This window comes from Notolepis coatsorum (assembly GCF_963971535.1).
Source record: "Notolepis coatsorum genome assembly, chromosome: 18".
Classification (NCBI taxonomy): Eukaryota; Metazoa; Chordata; class Actinopteri; order Aulopiformes; family Paralepididae; genus Notolepis; species Notolepis coatsorum.
In genome coordinates, this window is record NC_140182.1 from 36935248 (window position 1) to 36956538 (window position 21291).

General features: G+C 47.0%; 1 protein-coding gene across 1 annotated transcript in view; it reads left to right on the forward strand.

Annotated features, from left to right (window-relative positions):
- LOC311245321 (UPF0606 protein KIAA1549) overlaps positions 1 to 21291 on the forward strand; it is a 154470-nt gene that overhangs the window by 57899 nt on the left and 75280 nt on the right. Inside the window, exons 2-5 of the mRNA XM_084335157.1 lie at positions 3425 to 5812; positions 5999 to 6087; positions 9571 to 9730; positions 12621 to 12751. Coding sequence (XP_084191283.1) covers positions 3425 to 5812; positions 5999 to 6087; positions 9571 to 9730; positions 12621 to 12751 — 2768 coding nt within the window. The remainder of the gene's footprint in view (positions 1 to 3424; positions 5813 to 5998; positions 6088 to 9570; positions 9731 to 12620; positions 12752 to 21291) is intronic.

The following is a 21291-nucleotide window of genomic DNA, read 5'->3' on the forward strand; positions in this document are numbered from 1 at the left end:
CTCTCTCTCTCTCTCTCTCTCTCTCTCTCTCTCTCTCTCTCTCTCTCTCTCTCTCTCTCTCTCACACACACACACACACTCTCCCAGCTCTCTCACCCCCTCTCTGCTGCATCTGTAGGGTAGCCCAATGTAAAAATCTCAATTAAAAGTTTATGTTCAACTCATCCATCAGCAGCAGTGCTGTATAGAACATTGATAATGTCGATCCCTCTCTCTCTCTCTCTCCCTCCCTCCCTCCCTCCCTCTCTCTCTCTCTCTCTCTCTCTCTCTCTCTCTCTCTCTCTCTCTCTCTCTCTCTCTCTCTCTCTCTCTCTCTCTCTCTCTCTCTCTCACTCTCTCTCTCTCACTCTCTCTCTCTCACACACACACGCACGCACGCACGCACGCACGCACACACACACACACACACACACACACACACACACACACACACACACACACACACACACACACACACACACACACACACACACACACACTTTGAGTCAGAAACAAACATAGTATCAATGAGAGTATCAATAATACACCTGAGTGAAGTCTGGATTTATTTGTATTTAAAAAAAAAAAAAAACGCTAATCGTGTGCTTAAAAGAATTGTGCGTTAACATCGTGTTAACTTTGACAGCCTTCATTTTTACATATTATCCTATATCTGTATTCAGGCCATCGTACTATACCTCTACATTACCTACTCTTGCTAGTTCCGCTGCTGGCCAGTATGACTTACTTACTACCATAGTGTCTTCATACCTGTATCACTGTACATATTAATACTACAACCCTGTACCTCTGATTAGCACTATTACTCTATATTCCTGTAGTAGTACTAATTTATATATCTTATACCCAGTTTATCACCTGTACATTGTATATTGCTATTGCACTTTACTTTGCATTTTGCATTCTGGTATGATGCCAAACTTCTTTTCATTGTACTGTACTTGTGCTGTATGATGACAATACATTTTAATATAATCTAATCTAAGATGTATCGTCCATTACTGGATTAGAATTGCATGGTCCAATGTCACCCTTGTGGGTTTGTGAGCACTTTGTATGAAACAAAGTTGCTTGTTGATGAGGGGAAAATGACAACGTCCATTAGTCCAAGGTCAGGCACCAGCCAGGACGTTTTCCTCTAGCTGGTCTGTCTTGAGTGCATCAGTAAACATAGTAGCTCAGCCCCTAAGATAATACCAGTGAGTTGCTGTATTCCATTCAGCATCAAGCCTAGCAAACATGATTATAGTACACACAGAATGGAATTAGGGCACATAATCATCCCCCAGTGTGCAGTGTGTGAGTCTGAGATATCCCTTTTTTCATTGTTATGTTGATAAACCACACACAACAACAGTGGGATTTTTGTTCTTTTAGATTTTCTTTTCTCATGGGGATTAGCATAGCCTGGCCTCTCTATGTGTTAGTCTGTGACTGACTGACTGAATGCATCTGCCTTTTCTTTTCCAGAATAGATTTTTCCACATTATAGCCACTTTAGAAAATGGAGCATTGGGGAGACTAGTGATCAGGCTTGAGGCAGTATAGGGATTTTACTAAGACCCCAACAAACACAGACCAGTGCTGCTGTATATGATGGTTGGCTGGTTGGCTGGTTGGTTGGTTGGCTGGTCGTGATTTTGCATAGATGCTACTGTTGGGAGACAGATCTATAAAAATCCGGTTGAATGGATGTTTTACAGTGGAGTGTGCTAACAGCTTCATCGACCTCAAGCTCTCTATCATGGATTCTGTGTCCTGTCAATAAGGGTATTGATTTCATCAAAATGTAGTCTTAGGTCATCAAATTACAACACCATCAACCACGGCACCGCCCACCGCAGCTTCGCCAGCCACAGCAGTGTGCTGCTCTCCGTTGCAGACATTCATCATCCTTTAACCTTTTGCTCCGAGCCTGAGCGCTAAATGAGTCCTTTTTTCCGTGATAAATTGTAATCCTATATCCCCTCCTTGTGAGAAGTTCCTCTCATTAATTTGTTCGGTATTGATCAAGGTGGGGTGCTCACAGATCGATGGTCATCTTCATGTGGAGGGCCCAGGGAGCCTAGCGCGTTGTTTCGCACCAAAGCTGTTCCGGCCGTGTGAGCAAATCAATGTCAGTGGTATGTCTGTCTGACTGTCTGACTGACTATAGAGAAGCTCTCTTGGTAATAATTCATTTTATTTATATAGCGCTTTTGAAGAACCCAAAGACGCTGACAATAAGCAAAACAAAGAACAGAGAAACATAGAACCACAGGGAACAAGCAACAGTATGAAAACACAAGACATAAAACCAAAAGTAACAAGCAACAAATACAGCCAGTAGGGGAACAATCAGGGAAGTAAGGAAACCAAGGGGAGGGTGTGTGTGGGAGGGAGGGACAGGAGACAGAGAGAAAGTAGGGAAGGGGGAAGGGGGGTGGTAGGTTGGAGGAGGGTGGTTATGGGTAGGGAGGGTTGTATGCTTGGGAGAACAGGTAGGTGTTGAGTCGGGATTTAAAGGTGGAGAGTGAGGGAGAGTCTCTGATAGTCTGTTCGGTTTCATCCTGTACACTCGCTAATTTTCTGGTCATTCTCAAAAGGTTTCTTTTGTTGATGAGTCACATTGGGCCAGAAGTGAACATAATAGTAGACATAATGCTGTTTTGTGGCCAATGACACCATCGTGCCCCTCGGGTTTAGTGAGGTTATGAGTGAATAGAACCAGCCTGCTTCACCCTAAAAATCTAATGTACAGTTCAGTTCAGACTTTATTGTCCCTCAAGGGGAAATTTGCTTTGCAGCAGTGGTAGAGACAACAACAAGAACAAATAACACAACACAAGAAACATCACATCTTACATAATCCAACCAGGAAAAAGAAAAGGAAAATGAAAATGCATTACTGTTATTTTAAAGGAAGGTGCATTTAGTGCCCTGGGGATTTACGCAAATTTTAATCTGTTGGCGTTGCTCTTTATATATATATATCCTATATCTCCTGCCAGAGGGGTGGGGGACAAACTCCTCCAAGAGAGGATGGTCAGAGCTGTCTAAGATCGTCTGAGCCTTCCGCAGAACGTGTCTGTTATAAATGTCTGTCAAGGAAAGCTGCTGGGTCCCAATTATCTTGCTGGCCATCTTGACTATGTTGGCCAGACTGTTTTTGTTCTGTATTGACAGGTTGCCATACCAGGAGACAAAACAAAAGGTTAAAATGGACTCAACAAAAGATTTGTAAAACAAAACCATAAGTATTTTGTCCACATTAAAAGTGTTTAGTTTGCACAGGAAGTAGAGTCTCTGCAGACCTTTTTTTGCAGATTGCAGATCTGCAATTTTTTTTATCTGTTTTTAGACATGAATCGTGGCTGTGTTTTATGCCATGTGGTTAATTTATGTGGTTAATACTAACACGTAGGTATTTGATTTGTTTTTTCAGCAGCTGCCCCTCAGCCGCATCCCACCACCACTGCAGAGGACTTCTCTGAAGATGCGCCGAGGTGGACAGAGTCATCACCGTCAGCCTTACCAGTCTCACACCGCCATGCCTCTGGAGAGATAGTCACACACAGCCATGCCTCTGGAGAGCTAGTCACACACAGCCAGGTCTCTGGAGAGCCAGGCTCCACTCCAGCAGTACAATCGCTCGCTTCACCCAGTGCCCTGCCATCCCATCCCGTGCTGAACCATGACGCCAGGACTGTTGACACTGTGCTTTCTCATTGGGGCCTTTCACCCTCTCAAAACTCTAAATCCTTCACCTGGAGTGACCTCCCCGCCGAGAGCTCACAACCTCCCTCCGCTCCCCGGTTAAGCCCTTTAGAACCTGTAATGGTGCCTAAGAAACTAACTGCAGGGCCAGTCAGACTCTCGAGAGATCTGAACCTGGCTAGGCCAAACTCAACCCTGTCGCTCGCCTCTCAAAACCCTCCTGTGGCGTCAGCTCGGCATTCTCAGTCAACTGCATCCACATCGACTCTTACTCGACCACAGTTCCTTATCCTTAACTCTGACCAGAGAGCCCCGGATCAACCCCCGTTGGTTCCCTCCAGCCATGAGGAAGGCGAATCAGAGCAGACGCCAGCAATCACGACGTCGCTCTCTGTTCCACCTCTCAAGGCCCCGGAACTTCCTGTAGACAGGCAGAGATTTGACTCAGATGCATCCGACAATTTAAGCCATTTGTCACTTAACCCCAGACTGCCCGTGGAGCCCTCGAGGGGTAAAACCCCGGACGTGAAGCAGCCGAGCCCCAGTGGAGACCCCATACAGCACCAGGACGTCCCGGTCCAAGGGCTCCACATGCTCCTCAACCCACCACTCGCCCCGAGCTACATGCCTTTCGTCAGCCCCCACCCCACCACGTCTGCTGCCTCCGAACCCACCATGGTGCCTCCCGAGGACTTCTTCCCCACCAACACCATGGACGTGGACTGGGGGTCCGGAGACTACATGGAGACCATGTCCTTCCTGGGCTCCGATTTAGACGACTACTCCCTGGTCACCAACGTTCCCTCGGACATGTACGACCTGGACGACTCCAACGCGGAGAGCTACGACACCTCCTTCCCCTCCCGGGTGGGGGTCTCCCCGTCCTCCATGCACCATCCTCATGTCTCCATCTCCCCCAGCCTCACCACGGCGTACCGCTCCGCCAGCGTCGTTCCTATATCCATCCACCCGTCCCCCTCCTCCTCCTCGGTTCACTCCGCCCTCGAGCCGACGTTCACGCCTTACGGCGGCACAGGCGAGGCGTCGGCTATCGATTGGTCAGACGCCTTCACCGTGGAACCGACGGATCTTCTCTTACCGGACATGAACAGTATGGAGTATTACACCACCCAGCTGACCAGGGAGGAGAACGCCGGTACAAACGGCGGAGAAGAGCACAGCGGTAACGTCACCGCCTCGAGGCATTTCTCCCCGGAGTCCATCAGTGCCACGCACATCATGGCCACCAGCACCTTCACCATGGACCCCAGTCACATGCTGACGGCTGGGTTTGGAGACGAACCCCAACGCGTCGATAACACCACAGGCGTGGAGGAGGGGTCCTCTTCGACCGATATTATGTCTGGCTTCGAACCCGCCAACGACACGACCCCGGCACCCGGCACAGAGGAGACACCTCAGTCTGTGAATGTCTCTGAGCCTTTCGTGGAGCCCTCCCTGCTGGCACTAAGCCCATCCATGGACCTCTCTTCGTCCATCCAGAGCGGTCAGATGTCCACCGGTTTTTGGACAAGTCCCACAAACGCCCCGACCGTCGGATTGGACGGCGCTTCCTTAACGGCGTCTCTCCTGCCCGGTGCTACGACGCTGCAGCCTGATGATGTAATTTCCTCTCTGACGGACGTCCATTGGTTTACCACAGAGTCTGTCCTCCTGAGCACCTCTCTCGTGACTCCTGTGTTGACCGCTACCGTCGCCTTTACTTCTGCCGCCACTGAACCGCCTCTCAGTGTCACCGCTGTTACAAATGACCCAAGTCCCAATGTTACCTCAGTGTCAACGGAAGCTACATCTAACGTCACTGTGTTGCCCCCGATCATGGTGGCTGACCAGGGGGCAACGGACTATCCAAACACAACGAGTACAGTCAGCACTATAGCTAATACCACCTCTGCTGTGCCTGCGACTACGGCTGTTACTACTAGTCCAACAACTACTACTACTACTACTACTACTGGTACTACTGTTACTACTGCCACTGAGCCGGTGACTACTCTCACTACCACCTCCACCACCTTCAAGAGCCCGCCTACAACGCCACCGCCGAGACAGTACCTCTGCAACATCGACAAGCCCGCCTACTTAGTCAAAGTCGGTAAGTTAGAGACTTTTCTGATACTAGGTTGAATTCTTGATACTAGGTTTTGATATTAATATTGGTGATTCAATTGAGGTTATGAGGTTTATGAAATTAGAAATATATATATATATATATTTTAATTATTATTATTTTCAAATGTATTTATGGCCATTGGTGATAATACTGTTTTCCCCTTTAAAGGTTTTCCTTCTGGAGCCACCGTTGGATATGCCAAATCCCAAGTCAGAGACATCCTGAAAAGTGAATTCAACAAATCAGTGGAATTACAGGTAACATCATCACACCATTACATCAGTGGGGGTAGTTCAGGCCGTCTGTGCTCCACACACAGGATCCTGATGAATCCATCCATGCGTCCTATACGAGGCAGCGTGAATAATACCTAATGTAGACCCCTGGGCTTAGAGGTTAGAGGGAAATGTGTGGGGTGAGCGTGTGGGCACGTCATTTGGGTTATTATTATATCAAGCGAGCACTTGCCATCACAATGACGTCTCATTGTGTACGCTCGGGCTCACGTTTATCCCACCACGTCACCACGGATACTCTTCAAACTCTCGTAAACAATAGGCCCGGCTTAAAGCGGCCTGCTCAGCGGTTCAGGAGCAGGATGTAGCAGGTGGCATCATGCTCCAGCGGGGCTCTGGTCTGCTCTCCTTAACCCGTTCACTGCCACACTACAGAAGGTTAATAACCCCTTTCACTACCACACTGCAGACGGTTAACCGTCTGTAGTGTGGTAGTGAAAGGGGTTAACCTTCTGTAGTGTGGTTGTGAAAGGATTAACCCTTTGTTGCGTGGCAGTGAAAGGGTTACCCTTCTGTATTGTCGCAGTGAAAGGGTTAACCCTTTGGTAGTGTGATAGTGAAAGGGTTAACAGGGACAGACAGGGAGGCTTCAGAAGGCAGCCTTCATGGTCCTTCATACACATTGTAATGTTATCCAGAGGGACCCTGTTACTGTTTTGGATTAAACCTTTACATATTCTAGTATAACATTCTATGTGGGGAAAAATGCAGAAAATCAAGTGGCTTTGTGTTGATTTCTGACATAAAACACAATACTCAGCCCTATGTTAACGCCATATCTGATCAGTACACAATACTGGTGCCCTATGTTAGCCCCATATCTGATCAATACACAATACTGGTGCACTATGTTAGCCCCATATCTGATAAGGGTATCAGGGCATTCCTTAGTTAATATTTCAGAGTGCCGTTTGCTTTTCATTGGAAGTCATTCTCTGGGTCTTAATCACACTGGCACTAAGTGGCTAGGCTGTTATATAATGCTTCTCGGCCTTGATTGTGTGTGTGTGTGTGTGTGTGTGTGTGTGTGTGTGTGTGTGTGTGTGTGTGTGTGTGTGTGTGTGTGTGTCGTGCGTGCGTGCGTGTGTGTGAGAGAGAGATTTGAATGAGCGAAAGAGGTGTGTGTGTGCGTGCATGCATGCCTATGCATGTGTTTATGTACGTGCCTGTGTATGTCTTTGTGTGCGTGTGCATGACTGTGTGTGTGTGTGTGTGTGTGTGTGTGTGTGTGTGTGTGTGCGTGCGTGCGTGCGTGCGTGCATGCGTGCGTGCGTGCGTGTGTGTGTGCATGTGTGTGTGTATCAGGGATGCACCAGGAAGGCCAGCCCACTTCCTGAGGCCTCTTTATCTCCTGACTCTGTGATAAGAACAAACCACCGCCAGTCATTACATTAAGACGCTCACTGACCTCTCAGACCAGCCTCGCTCCAGCTGTCTGACGCAGCACGGAGGAGGACTCCTATACGTGTGGTGATGAGAGGGAGAGCGTTTCTTATCAGACTGTTGGTTCCGGGATGCAGGTGTTCTTCCAGCTGGATATCGTGTCCAGGACCTATTGCGTGTTTAAAAGTAAAGTTTAAATAAAATTAAGTAAAATTTTAATAAGTAAAAGTAAAGCTGTTATTTAGATACTTATTTATTGGGGATGTTGAGGATAGTGGTGTAAGATATCGTTCTGATATCAGGCCAAAACAGGTCATCGGTACTACTAGAAATCACCAAGAACGTCAGAAATCACTTGATTTTCTGCATTTTTCTGGCCCCAAAAAAATGCTGATTTATTTTGCACATAATCTCACAGTTTTGCATGCATTAATCTAGTTGGACAGTTATTGAGAGTAAATTAGTTTGAATATGGCCACCAGTGATGTCATGGGGGGCATCAGATCCTTGTGTTGTGTTAATTACAGCACAATGATAAGGTAGCAGTAGACAAGGTAAGGCTATTTTTTCTACATCTACATAATTTCATGGTGCTATAATTAACACAATACAAGGATTCAATGTCCCTGATGAAATCACTGTTGGCCATATTCAAACTAATTTACTCTCAATAACTGTCAAACTAAATTAATGTGTGCAGAACTGTTTAGAGTTTTTGGATGTGTGTGAGATTAGGTGCAAAATAAATCATTGTTTTTTGGTGAAGTGTCCCTTTACAGTGAAGTACTTGGAATCGGTATCAGCGGGGGGAAACACGGTATGGGTGCCTCCCTAGTACTTCTATCATGGTAGATTTGAAGATTATAATGTAACTACTACCGTACATGCATTTGTTGTGGTTAATAAGGTCAGATGGTAAATGTTAATGTGGAATGTTGTCAAACAGTGATCTCTATGTTAAAAAGCCCCGCTTGGTATTAGTCTTATACTGTGAATTATATAGTATTATACTGTGAATTATATAGTATTATACTGTGAATTATATAGTATTATACTGGGAATTATATAGTATTATACTGTGAATTATATAGTATTATACTGGGAATTATATAGTATTATACTGGGAATTATATACTATTATACTGGGAATTATATAGTATAATACTGCGAATTATATAGTATTATACTGTGAATTATATAGTATTAAACTGGGAATTATATAGTATTATACTGGGAATTATATAGTATTATACTGGGAATTTCAACAGACCTAGTCAGCAATGTAAACCCCTTGACGGTATTACATATTCTACCTTTAATTATGTTTAGATTGGTTAAGCAGCGGAAGGCTGGTGCTCACTGAGTGAGGGGAAATACGACACAGGAAAAAAAGTATTACCAATGTCGATATACAGTACATCACAATATCTGCTTTGGTATAGAAATGTGTTAGACGATCCAATCGATGTTCAGCATATTGAACTGCATGTTAATGGGTTTCAAACTCAAACATTTCATTCGACATTTGCAAATATTTCAGAAAACATTTGTGGGGCCCCATTGTTTCACAATTTTACAATATACCCCCCCCCCCCCATAGATCATGCCAGTTAGGATACTTTGTGTGTACACTGCACCTGTGAATATTGTTTACTTTACTTTACTCATAGTATATATTATTCAGATTCTAACTGCCCATACCCAAGGGGATCAATACTAACTAAACCACTAAACTTAAAATCTGCAAGCAATCTAAGGACTTTTAAGGCCATGCTCAAAACCCACCTTTTCACCATAAAAAAATCCACAAGCTAGTTTTGTATGTCCGCGCGTTCTCTGTCTGCTTGGTTGGCCTGCATGTATTTTTTCTGTTTTCGTATTGTTCCTCTCTTTCCGCTTTTCATTTTTTCCCGGGCTGCACCCCGGGCCGATGTAACTATTGGTTGAGGGGCGCAATATAAATAAATGTATCATATCATATCATATCATAATAAAGGAATATCTTATCTTGTCTCATCTTTTGTATACTGTAGTAATGTCTGTGTCCTTGTGTCTGTGAAGGTGGTTGATCCTCCTCCCAGGTTCGTGTTCCGGGTGGTGTCAGGTCCGGTGGTGTACACGGCCGTGTCTGTCATCAACGCGCTGCGGAGGTCTGGCCGCCGCTTCCTGTCCGTGTCTCCCAACTGGACCGTACCGGACCATAAATACCAGGTCCACTCAGGTAAACGGCTTATCAGTAATGTACATACATGTAAGTCTCTTTGAATAAGAAAATTACAAAATGACTAAATGTCAAATGTAAAATGTTATGAGTCCAAGATGTCTAAATAGAGGACCATTGATTTCTATTAATAAAGGGGAACTACGCCCAATTTAAGAATTCACACATTGTCCAAAAGGCTAAGAATATTAGTGAAAAACAAACAAACCTCTGCCAAATCCCAAAACTAGAGTTCTAAAAGTCTAATTTGTGATGTCATCAAGTATAAAGTCTGAAGCTACTTAATGAATACTGCTTCTCAACTAGACAATGAATTGGGAACGATTTTATACAGTAGGTAACATTGAGAGAACCCAGGGGAATGCTCTGAGAGACATTTCCTGTTTCAGAACTGAGAACACTACTATAGAATAAAGCTGATTTGTGTATAAAAAACCCAAACAAACATTCTGCAGGTCCTCAAAATCAATCTCAGACTTTACACCTGATGACACCACAAGCTTGAGTCTTACTTCTCTGGTTTCTGGCCTTATGCGAGACTAGCTGGAAATAACATATTTGAATTATTAGTTTCGGGTGGTGATCCTCTTTAAGTCTTTGTTTATTGGGTGGCTACATGGTGCAGTGGGCAAGGCGCTCACCACGAATACTGGAGACGCTGGGTTCGCCTGTTCGAGCCCAGCGCTCCACATTGCTTTCAGTTTAGCTGGTCGTCCGTACTAATACACATTGGCAGTATTAGGGGGTGGGAAACTGATGGGTGGGGATCGGGCGTTGCGGACAGCGACTCCTACAGGTCGGTTGGTGCGCCTGCGCAGTAGAATCAGGAAGCGATGGGGGCGGCGCCCTTCCAAAGCGCAGACCCCTGATGCTGAAAGATCGCGCCGCGCAGGTGAAAAGATGCGACTGCTGTTACCTCGAGTATCGGAGGGGACTCGTGCTATGTACTGTATGACTTAGTCCACATTGCAGCCGGCTTGTGGGAGGCAAGAAACAGCGTTCGAGACAGGGGAGGGTTGAATTGGATGATACGAAATTGGGATGGGAGAAAAATAGAAAATGGGATAAAAAGTGGTTAAAAAAAAAATCTTTGTTTATTATATACATAGTTAGGCCTAAAAACACATTTTAAACAGGTCAATAGTGTTGGATTATTCACAATACAAATGTCGCCATTATATACCATTTGTTTTAAATGTTTCAGCTCTGTCGCTCCACCTCTAAAGGGGAATTATTTGGAAAACCCTGCAGTACTAATGCAGGACGGATGTAGGGGTGGAAGGGGTTTCTACTATGACTGCTGCTGTATATTTCCTGTATATACCTCTCTTGCTCTTTTTTAGTCACATCAATAATTTTTTGAATGCTTTTTACCATGTTGAATGAGTTATTCCCTGTAAAATGATGAGCCTTCATTTAAAGGAACACGCCAACATTATTGGAAATACACTTACCATCTTCTCCAGAGTCAGACAAGAAGTATACCAATTTCCCCTCAGTGCGGATACGGATCAGCTAACCTAGCTGACTTTTTATGAGTGCCACGCCGGGTTTTCCTTTTTACCCCCTTGATGCCACCATCCACTTCAATGTTAACGTTAATATCGCCTAATCTATGTTTTAAATTATGGCTATGTGTCTAATCTGCCCGTCGCTTATCAAAGACTATTTTCCAGTCAGTGCTGTCAAGGCAGATTGGTTTTTTATCGCTTCATTTCCGTTTTAGAGCATTTAGAAAAGCACCCGTTTTGAGATAAAAAACAGTTCATTCTGGACCATTCTATGAAAATCGTCTTTTACTGGAATATTCCACAACGTTGATATTCGTCTGCCTATTTATGAATCGTTTTCAAATAAACGCTAGATGATCAATATTATACGTGCACGCAAGCACATTCGGGCCGCGCACGGATAATCGCCGCGTTGATTTCCTCTTGGACTTTTACAGTGAAACCGAAAGAGCCCATTTCACAAAACAGCTTATAACTTCATCAAAATTAGTCTGATTATCCTAACACTGATAACATAGATTCCTTACCTGACATCAGATGGTATCCAACTGGTATATTCCAATTCCTGATCACCATTCGAAAAAATCGATAAGTGTATAGATCCACCGTGTGTACAGTGCAGTACATGATTCCGCGGGTCTCAGAGGCTCCAGAATGAACTGTGATAACCCCAGCTGCATCAGTGGACTGGAAAATGTGGAGTACCGGATTTTTTTCCCCATCCATTTTCATTGAGTCCATTCCAAAATCCCTTATGTCATCTGGGAGACGATAGGGGGGCTCTTTTTTCCACATATGATCGCCGGCGGTGCTCGGGTATACTCGGGTAGGCTCGCGTGATGCAATATGATTTCAGATCGCTAAAAAAATTCAAAATTTAAATTCTGAGAAATCTCGTGAGTGGCAGTTAAAGTGTTAAGATTACGCTTCCATTCATTTGTGCTAAGCTAGGCTAACTTTGCAGAGGAAATTGGTATCTATCTTCTTGTCTGACTCTGGAGAAGAAAGCGCTCATTCTGCATGATTGCACGTGGGAAACTAATATCTATAGATATGTAGATTTAACAAATCGATTATTCAACAAAGTCCTATGACTCGTTCGTTCCAATGCTTTACACAGCTACTACGAATGAACCTAAGAACTCCTTCTGGTGTGCGCCGGATCACTTTGATCTTGAGACGTTGTATTGTTTCCTGCTGCACCCTGGGTGAGCAGCACGGCTGTGTGCACAGCAGGGCCACTCGCTGATTATCATCCTATGACCGTTGGTCGACTTAAGAATTCCTTTAGTGGAGGAACAGCCCTAGTTATAAGAGCACGTTGAACACAGTTCCAGGATCAGTTCTGAAACTCTCCCCCGTCTTCCCTCCATATTCAGTGCTGCAGTTCGTGCCCAGTCACGTAGACGTGCGAGCCTGCAACTTCAGCGAACGCATCGAGAGAGGCCTGGCGATGGCCTTTGCAGAGGTCCGCCGGCGCGCGCAGGAGTCGACTAACTTCACGGTGCACGTGAGTGAGAGACACCCCCCCCCCCCTCCCCCACAGGCCTGAGAGTGTTAGGGAGTCACATAACACAGTGGTTCCCAAAGTCGGGGTCGCGACCCAAAGGTGGGCCGCGAGCAGCCACGGGAGGGCCGCGAGATGATTTCCAAAAAAAATAAAAAAAATAAATGTTTTTTTTTTTTCAGGCCACTGAACTTAGAAGCAGGCCAGGACAGTGTTTCTAGTTGTATTCTAAAATTCTATTCTATTGTATTCTAAAATGTGACTATATGGTTTTATATTAACTTAATAAATAAACAAAAACAAAAAATCTACTTATTTCAACGAACATTTCAAACTAAATAACAGATTATGCACATAAAACGCTGAAAACAACGCTGAATAACTAACTTGAACTAACTTAATAGGATTGAAGTGATATTTGGCTTAAAAAATCGGTCACCTGGCAAAAAAAAAAAAAAAAAAAAGCCTGACGATGTGCATTGGGCCGCGGCTCTCTGACGCCTTATTTTCTGGGTCCCGGCCTGAAAAGTTTGGGAACCCCTGACATAACACAATGAATATGAAAATAAATAACAAAACCAGTTACAACAGTCACAAGTTGACACACAGTGATCAGAAATCATTATCTTAAATTCGGCAAATGTTGGAAGACCCTCTGACTTTAGTGAGTGAGTTGGAGGTCATTCCAAGTGTTTGGCACGTCACTAGAGAAGGCTTATCTTCGAAGTGCAGAGCTCATGCTACAGGGACCCTAAGAACTAGCCAGTTACTAGAACGGGTTGAATAAAGGGGGAGGGGGGGGGGGGGGGGGGGGTTACTGACACTCTATTCTAGCCCGGTATCAACCTGATCCCATCAACCGGTATCCCATACCGGTATCGGTGCATTTCTACTGAGCAACGCTCCACTACACACACCACCATCACCGAACCGCAGACGTTTCTCCGAACAAGCCCCGCTTTCATGAGCTCTCTCTCTCTCTTCCACTTCGCCGCGGCTTCTCACCCCTAGAGCCCAGTGACTTGGCACTGATTGCCTCCAGTCTCCTTAATGCCAGGCCATTTCTGTCAGCGCCACTTAGCTCCAACATTCGTTACCTCTGAGGACCACTGGCGGCGGCGGTGGTGGTGGTGGGGGGAGAGAGCTTAGTCGGAGCGCCCTTTTGAAAAAGCAGCGTATCTCCGCTGAACACGAGCCTCGAGAAGCTGGACGTCCCGAGCCGCTGAAGTGAACACGGTTTGCACCGAGTGACATTGTTATGCCGCGTGGCGGGAAAGCTTTTTTGATGTCCCTTTCAGACCACCTCCAGCGGTTTCACCAGCAGCACAGAGGCTGCCTTTGATTGGATTGAGGGGTGTGGGGGGGGGGGGGGGGGGGGGGTTGCGGGGGTTGCAGGGGGAGGGGCAGCGAACAGGAGCTGTTCTATTTAATTACAATTGTTGAGGCTTTTGGATTTAAGAGAAGGGGTAAATGGCAGAAGCAAATGTGTTGCGTGACCGAGTTCAATGACGGCCTGGGGAGTTTGGAGAAACAGGTTTTTTATTAAAAAGCAGCGGTCAGCCGTTCAAGACCCAAATTACCAGTTTGGGTTTTTATTGATTCACATTTTTGCTGTAGTTGTTGGGAGTGTTAAAAGGAGCTTTACGCCTAAGTAAGTGCTTAATTTGGCTAAAGTGGTTAGCGGGCGCCCGTGATATAACCCAGATTTTTTTCTTTTTGTGTGGGCGTAGTTTCAGATAAGCCTATTATATGAATTATTTTTATCTAAAAATAGTCTCATTAGTGGCATTAAATGAAAGGATTACATCAAAGAGGTGGGGGAAAGGATGTTTTCTGAACAATCACTCTTCTGTGGGCCAAATAGTCAACCTCTGAACCTGCTGTTGTTCACTCTGTCAACACATAGCCAGGGTCAGGTGCTTCTTCCGGCTGCAGTAACGTAAGGTTATGAATATAACCAAGTTCTATGAATACTGGTGACGCTCAGCGTCATCTGCACTAACCTCACTTCGTGCACATGCACTGAATAAAAATCCACAATGTACCTTTACATACCAACATTCGTCTGGCCACACCCCTATCCGCTACCTTCATAAGCAGGTGTGTGGTCACCTACTCGCCTCCTTCCCAATCTTTCACCACAAGGCGAGATAAAAGGCCGCAGTGGCGTCCCGACGCTGAGCGTCACCAGTATTCATAGAACTTGGTTATATTCATAACCTTACGTTCTATATCATACTGGCTGCCGCTCAGCGTCATCTGCACTACAGGAGCTGAGCGGGAGCCTGAAGCTCGACAAATGTACCCCACTGAGGCCCCCCACAACCATCAGAACCGGGGAGGACCGAGCCCCCCCGACCCTCCCTAATGGAGGATACCCCCCCTATTGGAGGACGGGAGGGAGACGGATCCGACCGTGCGAAGAGAAACTCGAGCAACTCAACGCACAGGGTGAGCAGACCGTGGCTTGACCCCACGACTACGCACACGCACAACCCGCATGCCACCAGGGAACGAACGGAAAGAACAAACCTCGTTACCGCCCCCAAATCACGTGGTCGAGAACAAACTCAACCCTGTGGCAAGGCCATAGCAGCGGAGCGCGAAGGAAGACCCAGACCCACTGAAGGGACTGGATCCCCCGGAAAAAGGGGGCCCGGAGAGGTCAATGACGCCACAGCATCAAGACCTCACCAGGCGGTCACTTAGTGACACCGCCCCCCACATCGCCAGCGTATCTGGACAGGGCCCCTCCAAGAGCGGGCCCTTCCCCACACTAGTACGCCGCCTGGCACACTGACCCTGGCAAACTCAGGCAGTCAGCATGGCCGTAACTCGAAGCACTCAAAAGGCTACACTACAGCGGAAGCAGGCAGCACACCGGGGAGACGACCCCAGAGGGGGTCGATCCCTCAAACCAGGCAGCAGGCGTTTGACCCGAGCCTGGAGCACTGCGGACGAGACAGGCGCCAAAGGGGTCAACTGAAAACAGCACCCCGGCGGAAGGGGCGTATGCTGGCATTGTTGCGCACCATGACAAAGCCTCCACCAAAAAACCCCGACCCAGAGGGGCCGAGGCAGAGAAGGCTGACACGATTGGCAGGCGTCATGAACGTGCAGGGGCACACTCAACCGGGTAACCCGGGAGTTGACTCCGCTCCAACACACCAGGGAATCAACCACCCTCTTGGTACCACATGCAGTGGTTGTTCCTATAACCCCTCAAGAAAAAAACTCCAAAACACACCTGCGGGTATACACTGGCTATACCGCAGTACAAGTGTTTCAGTTTTCAAAAAGGGGTTATTCCAGGCCTATGGGTCGACGAAACACAACTTCGGACCGGGCCCGGCGGCTCGGGAAGCACACAGGGCTACCAGAGGAGGTCCATAAGACCACCCCAACAGCCCCCTCTTCGCCATGCGTGAGAGAGGAGCGAAAAGAATGGAGAACCAGCCCCTTCATGATAGCGCAGGGTACAACATGTACCCAACAAAGGGTCTCCAAAACGCCCAACCCTGTGACACCCGGGCCGACCCGGCATTTTTTCCCCCGAAAAAAGCACAAGTCCCTCAGGGTACCAGAACCGCATATCTGCGTCCCCGGTGGACAACGGGTTAACTGACCTGGACCAGCGTGACCAGAACCAGTCCCGTGCCCTAACCACGCCGACATCCCCACTCCAAGAGAGGGGGTAGGTACGCGTGTCGATCTAATCCATCCCAGTTGCCCTATAAAAACGCTGTTTTAATAATGAGCAACCAAGGCGTACCAGCCTCATGCGTGATTCTTATCAGAAACACCCCGAGCCAGCACTATGTACGCGTCGAGACCCAAACACATCAATGGATAGTCTAACCAGACACCAGACATTGGTCCTTCAAGTCGCCTGGGAGAACGACAAGGAGTTGTCGTGCTTCATATTCTTCCCTCTTTTTATTAAAAAGAAAGAAACACCGACTGACATGAATCCCACGTGACGCGGCCGAGGGTAAAATTTTTTTACATTCTTACATCCCGCCACCCTCACCACAGAGAGGAGACGGGAATCCTCAGAGAGACTTCCCACGTGAGCCACAGATTGAAAAGTCACGGTAACATTGAGCCATGTGACCAACAGACTCAAGTTACGCGTATATCGAGCGTAGCAGAACAGTAAGTTCCTACGCTCCGCCCCGACAACTTGACAATGACAGACCCTACATACGGGTCTGAAAAAACTCACGGAAGCCATCGTCCAATAGAAACGTGCCTTGTGACGTATTCTATGACGGGGGGAAACCCATGACTCAACCGCCCGTGATAGGTGCGGAGTCAGGGAAACCCTCCACCGTCAGAAGTGCAGTCCTCTTCCTTTCCGGCACATGCGCCTGCTCCAGCCAAAGGTGGTGCTGGACTAGAGTGGCCAGGGCGCGTACTTTCCCAGCGGCGATGGCCTGCGGCTGGATCAGATGCAGGATGGCTCCTGCCGACTGGGCGAGCTGATCATGGTGCAAATCGGTCAGCTCCGTACCGCCCGTCAGTATCCCGGACATGAATCTCGCCAGCTGCGCAATGTTAGAAGTGGCAGCCAGAGATTGAGTTGCGGAGATAAATGACTGGTCACTCCAGTAAGCCAACCGCCTCGCCGATTTCCCTTGGGGAACCGGCTTCCGTAACGGCTCCCACACCACCTCAGGACAAAGGAGAGCTGCCATCGGCCTATCAAGCCGAGGCACCCCCTCCTTCATGCCGTCTACCAAACCCACTACCCTTGTGACTCGCACGTAGGCGGGGGTGAGGCCCATGATGTGGGAGACCACCTGTCCCTGACGGACGTAGGCCTCCATCGAGGGGAAAAATGGACAGACAACGCCCATCTCTCTCACAGGACGGCGTTGCCATAGATGACCTATGAGATCATCAGGAACAGGAACAGGCAGTGGCTGCGGCAGCGGCACGCCATTTGCGACTGCCAGTGATGCCACAGATTACTTGTAAAAGTAATCTGATTACTGATTACTCCTTTAAAAAGTAATCTTAGTTACTTTACTGATTACTTGATTATCAGAGTAACTTAGTTACTTTGAAAGTAACTAGGTTACGAAGTCGTCGTCCCTGCTGCTGCCACAACATAAGAATGACAAAAAAAAATTAGTAAAATGTACTCAGTTTGAGTAAAATGTACTAATAGGGCAGGTAGGCCTATCTTGCTATCTATAGATCTATAGATTTCACAAAAGATAAATGGTCAATAACACCACATGTAGGCTGATATGTAGCCTACCTTTGAGGCCTGCCCCATTCAGATATGGTTCTACGTTATTATTATTTATTATTGTGTGAATGAATGAATGAAAACTTTATTTAACAGATTGCAGAATGGGTACAATACAGTACGGCTCAATACATACAATTGTTAAGGGGATGCAGACCTGAGAAATACGTTTGTCTTGTTTCCATCAGGGTCCCCCATTTTCAATTCATATAGACATTTATGACATACACAACATACATGACATTTATGGCATAGGGACATATAGGTATTTAGTACTGATACATTTGTGACATAAGCGGTATTCAAATATACAGTACTGTTACCCCTAGATCCTGACAGAGTATATACATATGATGGGGAGGGGACTGTACATTAGGAGGGGGTGGGTGGGTGGGAGGGAAATATACATACGGCGGGGAGGGAATATATATACTGCAGTGTTGTCAGTGTGCTACTGACAACCTACATACTGCAGTATGGTGTTCCATGTTCATGAATAGTGCAATGCAAAAGATGTTTAACTCAAAGGTGGAACATACTGTTTGGCTGGTGCAGCTCCGACTCCGAGTCCTGTAGAAGTCGATGGTCGTGCTGTGCTGTATATTCCATATGCGGTAGACAGTATTTTGTTTCCTCCGCAAAGTGAATGTTTTTTTCACCCGGCTTAGCTTACACAAACGTTAAGTAGACTAGTGAACTTCCAGTGCAAGAAAGCGTTACGAGCGCGAGCGTCTCCCTGCTAGCTCGCAGGTCAGCCTGATAATAACAATAACAGCCGCGCCCACCAGCATGGCTCAACACGCGAGGTTGCGTGCTGTGACGTCACTCCCCAATACAAGGAAAAACTTTCCAAACATATATTTGACTGTCGAAAACGAAAGAAAATACTGCATTCCGCCTGCATTATGATGAGATAGTAACGCACAGCCACTTGGACAAGTAACGGCAATCAGATTACTGGCTTGTAAAGATTAACGCGTTAGATTACTATTTTCGGGGAAAAGTAATCAGATTACAATAACGCGTTACTTAGTAACGCGTTAGTGGCATCACTGGCGACTGCCGCCGCCGCCATAAGCTCGGGGAACAAAGCATGCAGTTCCCCTTGCATACTTTCCCCCACCGAGCTCGCGTCCCTCACATGCAGCAGACTACTGGTTACAGAGCCACATTCTGATGTGGCTGATAGCAGGGCATCCCGCTGCCGAGTCGGAGGTTCTAACCCAACATCCGCGTACGAGGGACCCCAAGGAGACCTATCACCCCCCTCCAGTGTTACCTGGACGGGCGGCGGACATGTCTCCACCGGGGCGTCAAACAAGAACCCGTCTGCTTCTACCATGTAGTCCTCTGTTTCCATTGGCCATGGAGAATCAGACGCATCCTCATCCGGCTCCAGCAACTCACCAAAACCAGGCAGTTCGCGTCTACAAGCCACCATCTTACGACGGGAGCGAGCCGACGCAAAAAGTTTGCGTCTCAAATCCTCCGCCACCAGAGGAGCCGGCCGCCCAACAGCGGACGACTCTCCGGTGGCAAAGGAACCAGAGCCGGAACCAGGCCATCGCACAGGAGACGGCGCTGGTGCACCAGCTCCTTGGAGAGGCAAACTACCTATCGGACGCCTACCGGGCGCGGCTGCCGACCACGAGCGGGCCTCAACCCCGCTCCAAGACGCACGACAGAGGAGGCAATGGAGAACCGCTGGTGAAGGGTAACGTTGCTAGCGCGACCCTCTGAGGTAAACATTATGACTTAGCTTTTTTCTTTTTAAAGTTTATGAGAGAAAGAAAAAAGCAAGAAAAAATGTAAACACGTAACTAAACTTTCTTCAGCTAAAACAACCTCGTCAAGTGGGGTATACAACAGGCACTTCCTTGTGGTGAAGGTGAAGAAGGAGGCGAGTAGGTGACCACACACCTGCTTATGAAGGTAGCGGATAGGGGTGTGGCCAGACGAATGTTGGTATGTAAAGGTACATTGTGGATTTTTATTCAGTGCATGTGCACGAAGTGAGGTTAGTGCAGATGACGCTGAGCGGCAGCCAGTATGATATAGAACAACATGCTGTCAATACGGAAATGTGTATGAATCTGTAATCCATCCAACGCTATCTGTAGGGGTACTTCACCAAAAAACAATGCTGATTTATTTTGCACATAATTTCACACACATCCAAAAAGTTTTGCACACATTCATTTTGTTAGTAAATTAGTTGGCCAGTGATGTCATCGGGGAACATTGAATCCTTGTGTTGTGTTAATTACATCTCCAGGAAATGATGCAGATGAAAGAATAGCGATACCTTATCTTATAGGGGCTGCCACCTTATCATTCAATTGGGCTGTAATTAACACAACCAGGGCTTGACATTAACTTGTTGGCTCACCAGCCACTGTGGCTATTGGTTTTCCAAAGTCACTAGCCACTCAGCATGTTCACCAGCCAATAACACGCACGCACGCACGCACGCACGCACGCACGCACGCACGCACGCACGCACGCACGCACGCACGCACGCACGCACGCACGCACGCACGCACGCACGCACGCACGCACGCACGCACGCACGCACGCACGCACGCACACACACACACACACACACACACACACACACACACACACACACACACACACACACACACACACACACACACACACACACACACACACACACACACACACACACACACACACACACACACACACACTCTATCCAAATATCCAGTTCGTTTTTATAGTGTAAAGTTTGGCTACTTGAGACAGAGAGAGAGAGAGAGAGAGAGAGAGACTCTCATTACGCGCAACGCAAGTAAGCGTGCACTGCGTTCTGAGAGAGAGAGAGAGAGAGAGAGAGAGAGAGAGAGAGAGAGAGAGAGAGAGAAAGAGACTCTTCACTACTACCCTAAAACGGTGGCGCTGCACGGTCTACCCGCCAAAGTGGCTGTGTGACAGAGTTACACGCCACTGCCGAATTCTACCTGCATTTGGCGGGTGGCGGGTGTTAATGTCAAGCCCTGAACACAAGTTACACAACACAATCACTGGTGGCCATATTCAAAATAATTTACTCTCAATAACTCTCAAACAAAATGTATGTGTGCAAAACGGTTTAGAGTTTTTGGATGTGTGTGAGATTATGTGAATTTTCTTTTATTTTAATTTTTTTCTTATTTTTTTTTCAGTTTTTCTCCCCGTCCCAATGTTAGTCGTTGTGCCAATTCCCCCCCTCCCCTACCTGGTTGTTGTTCGCATGTTCTCCTACGAGTCGGTACAAGGGTGTCCC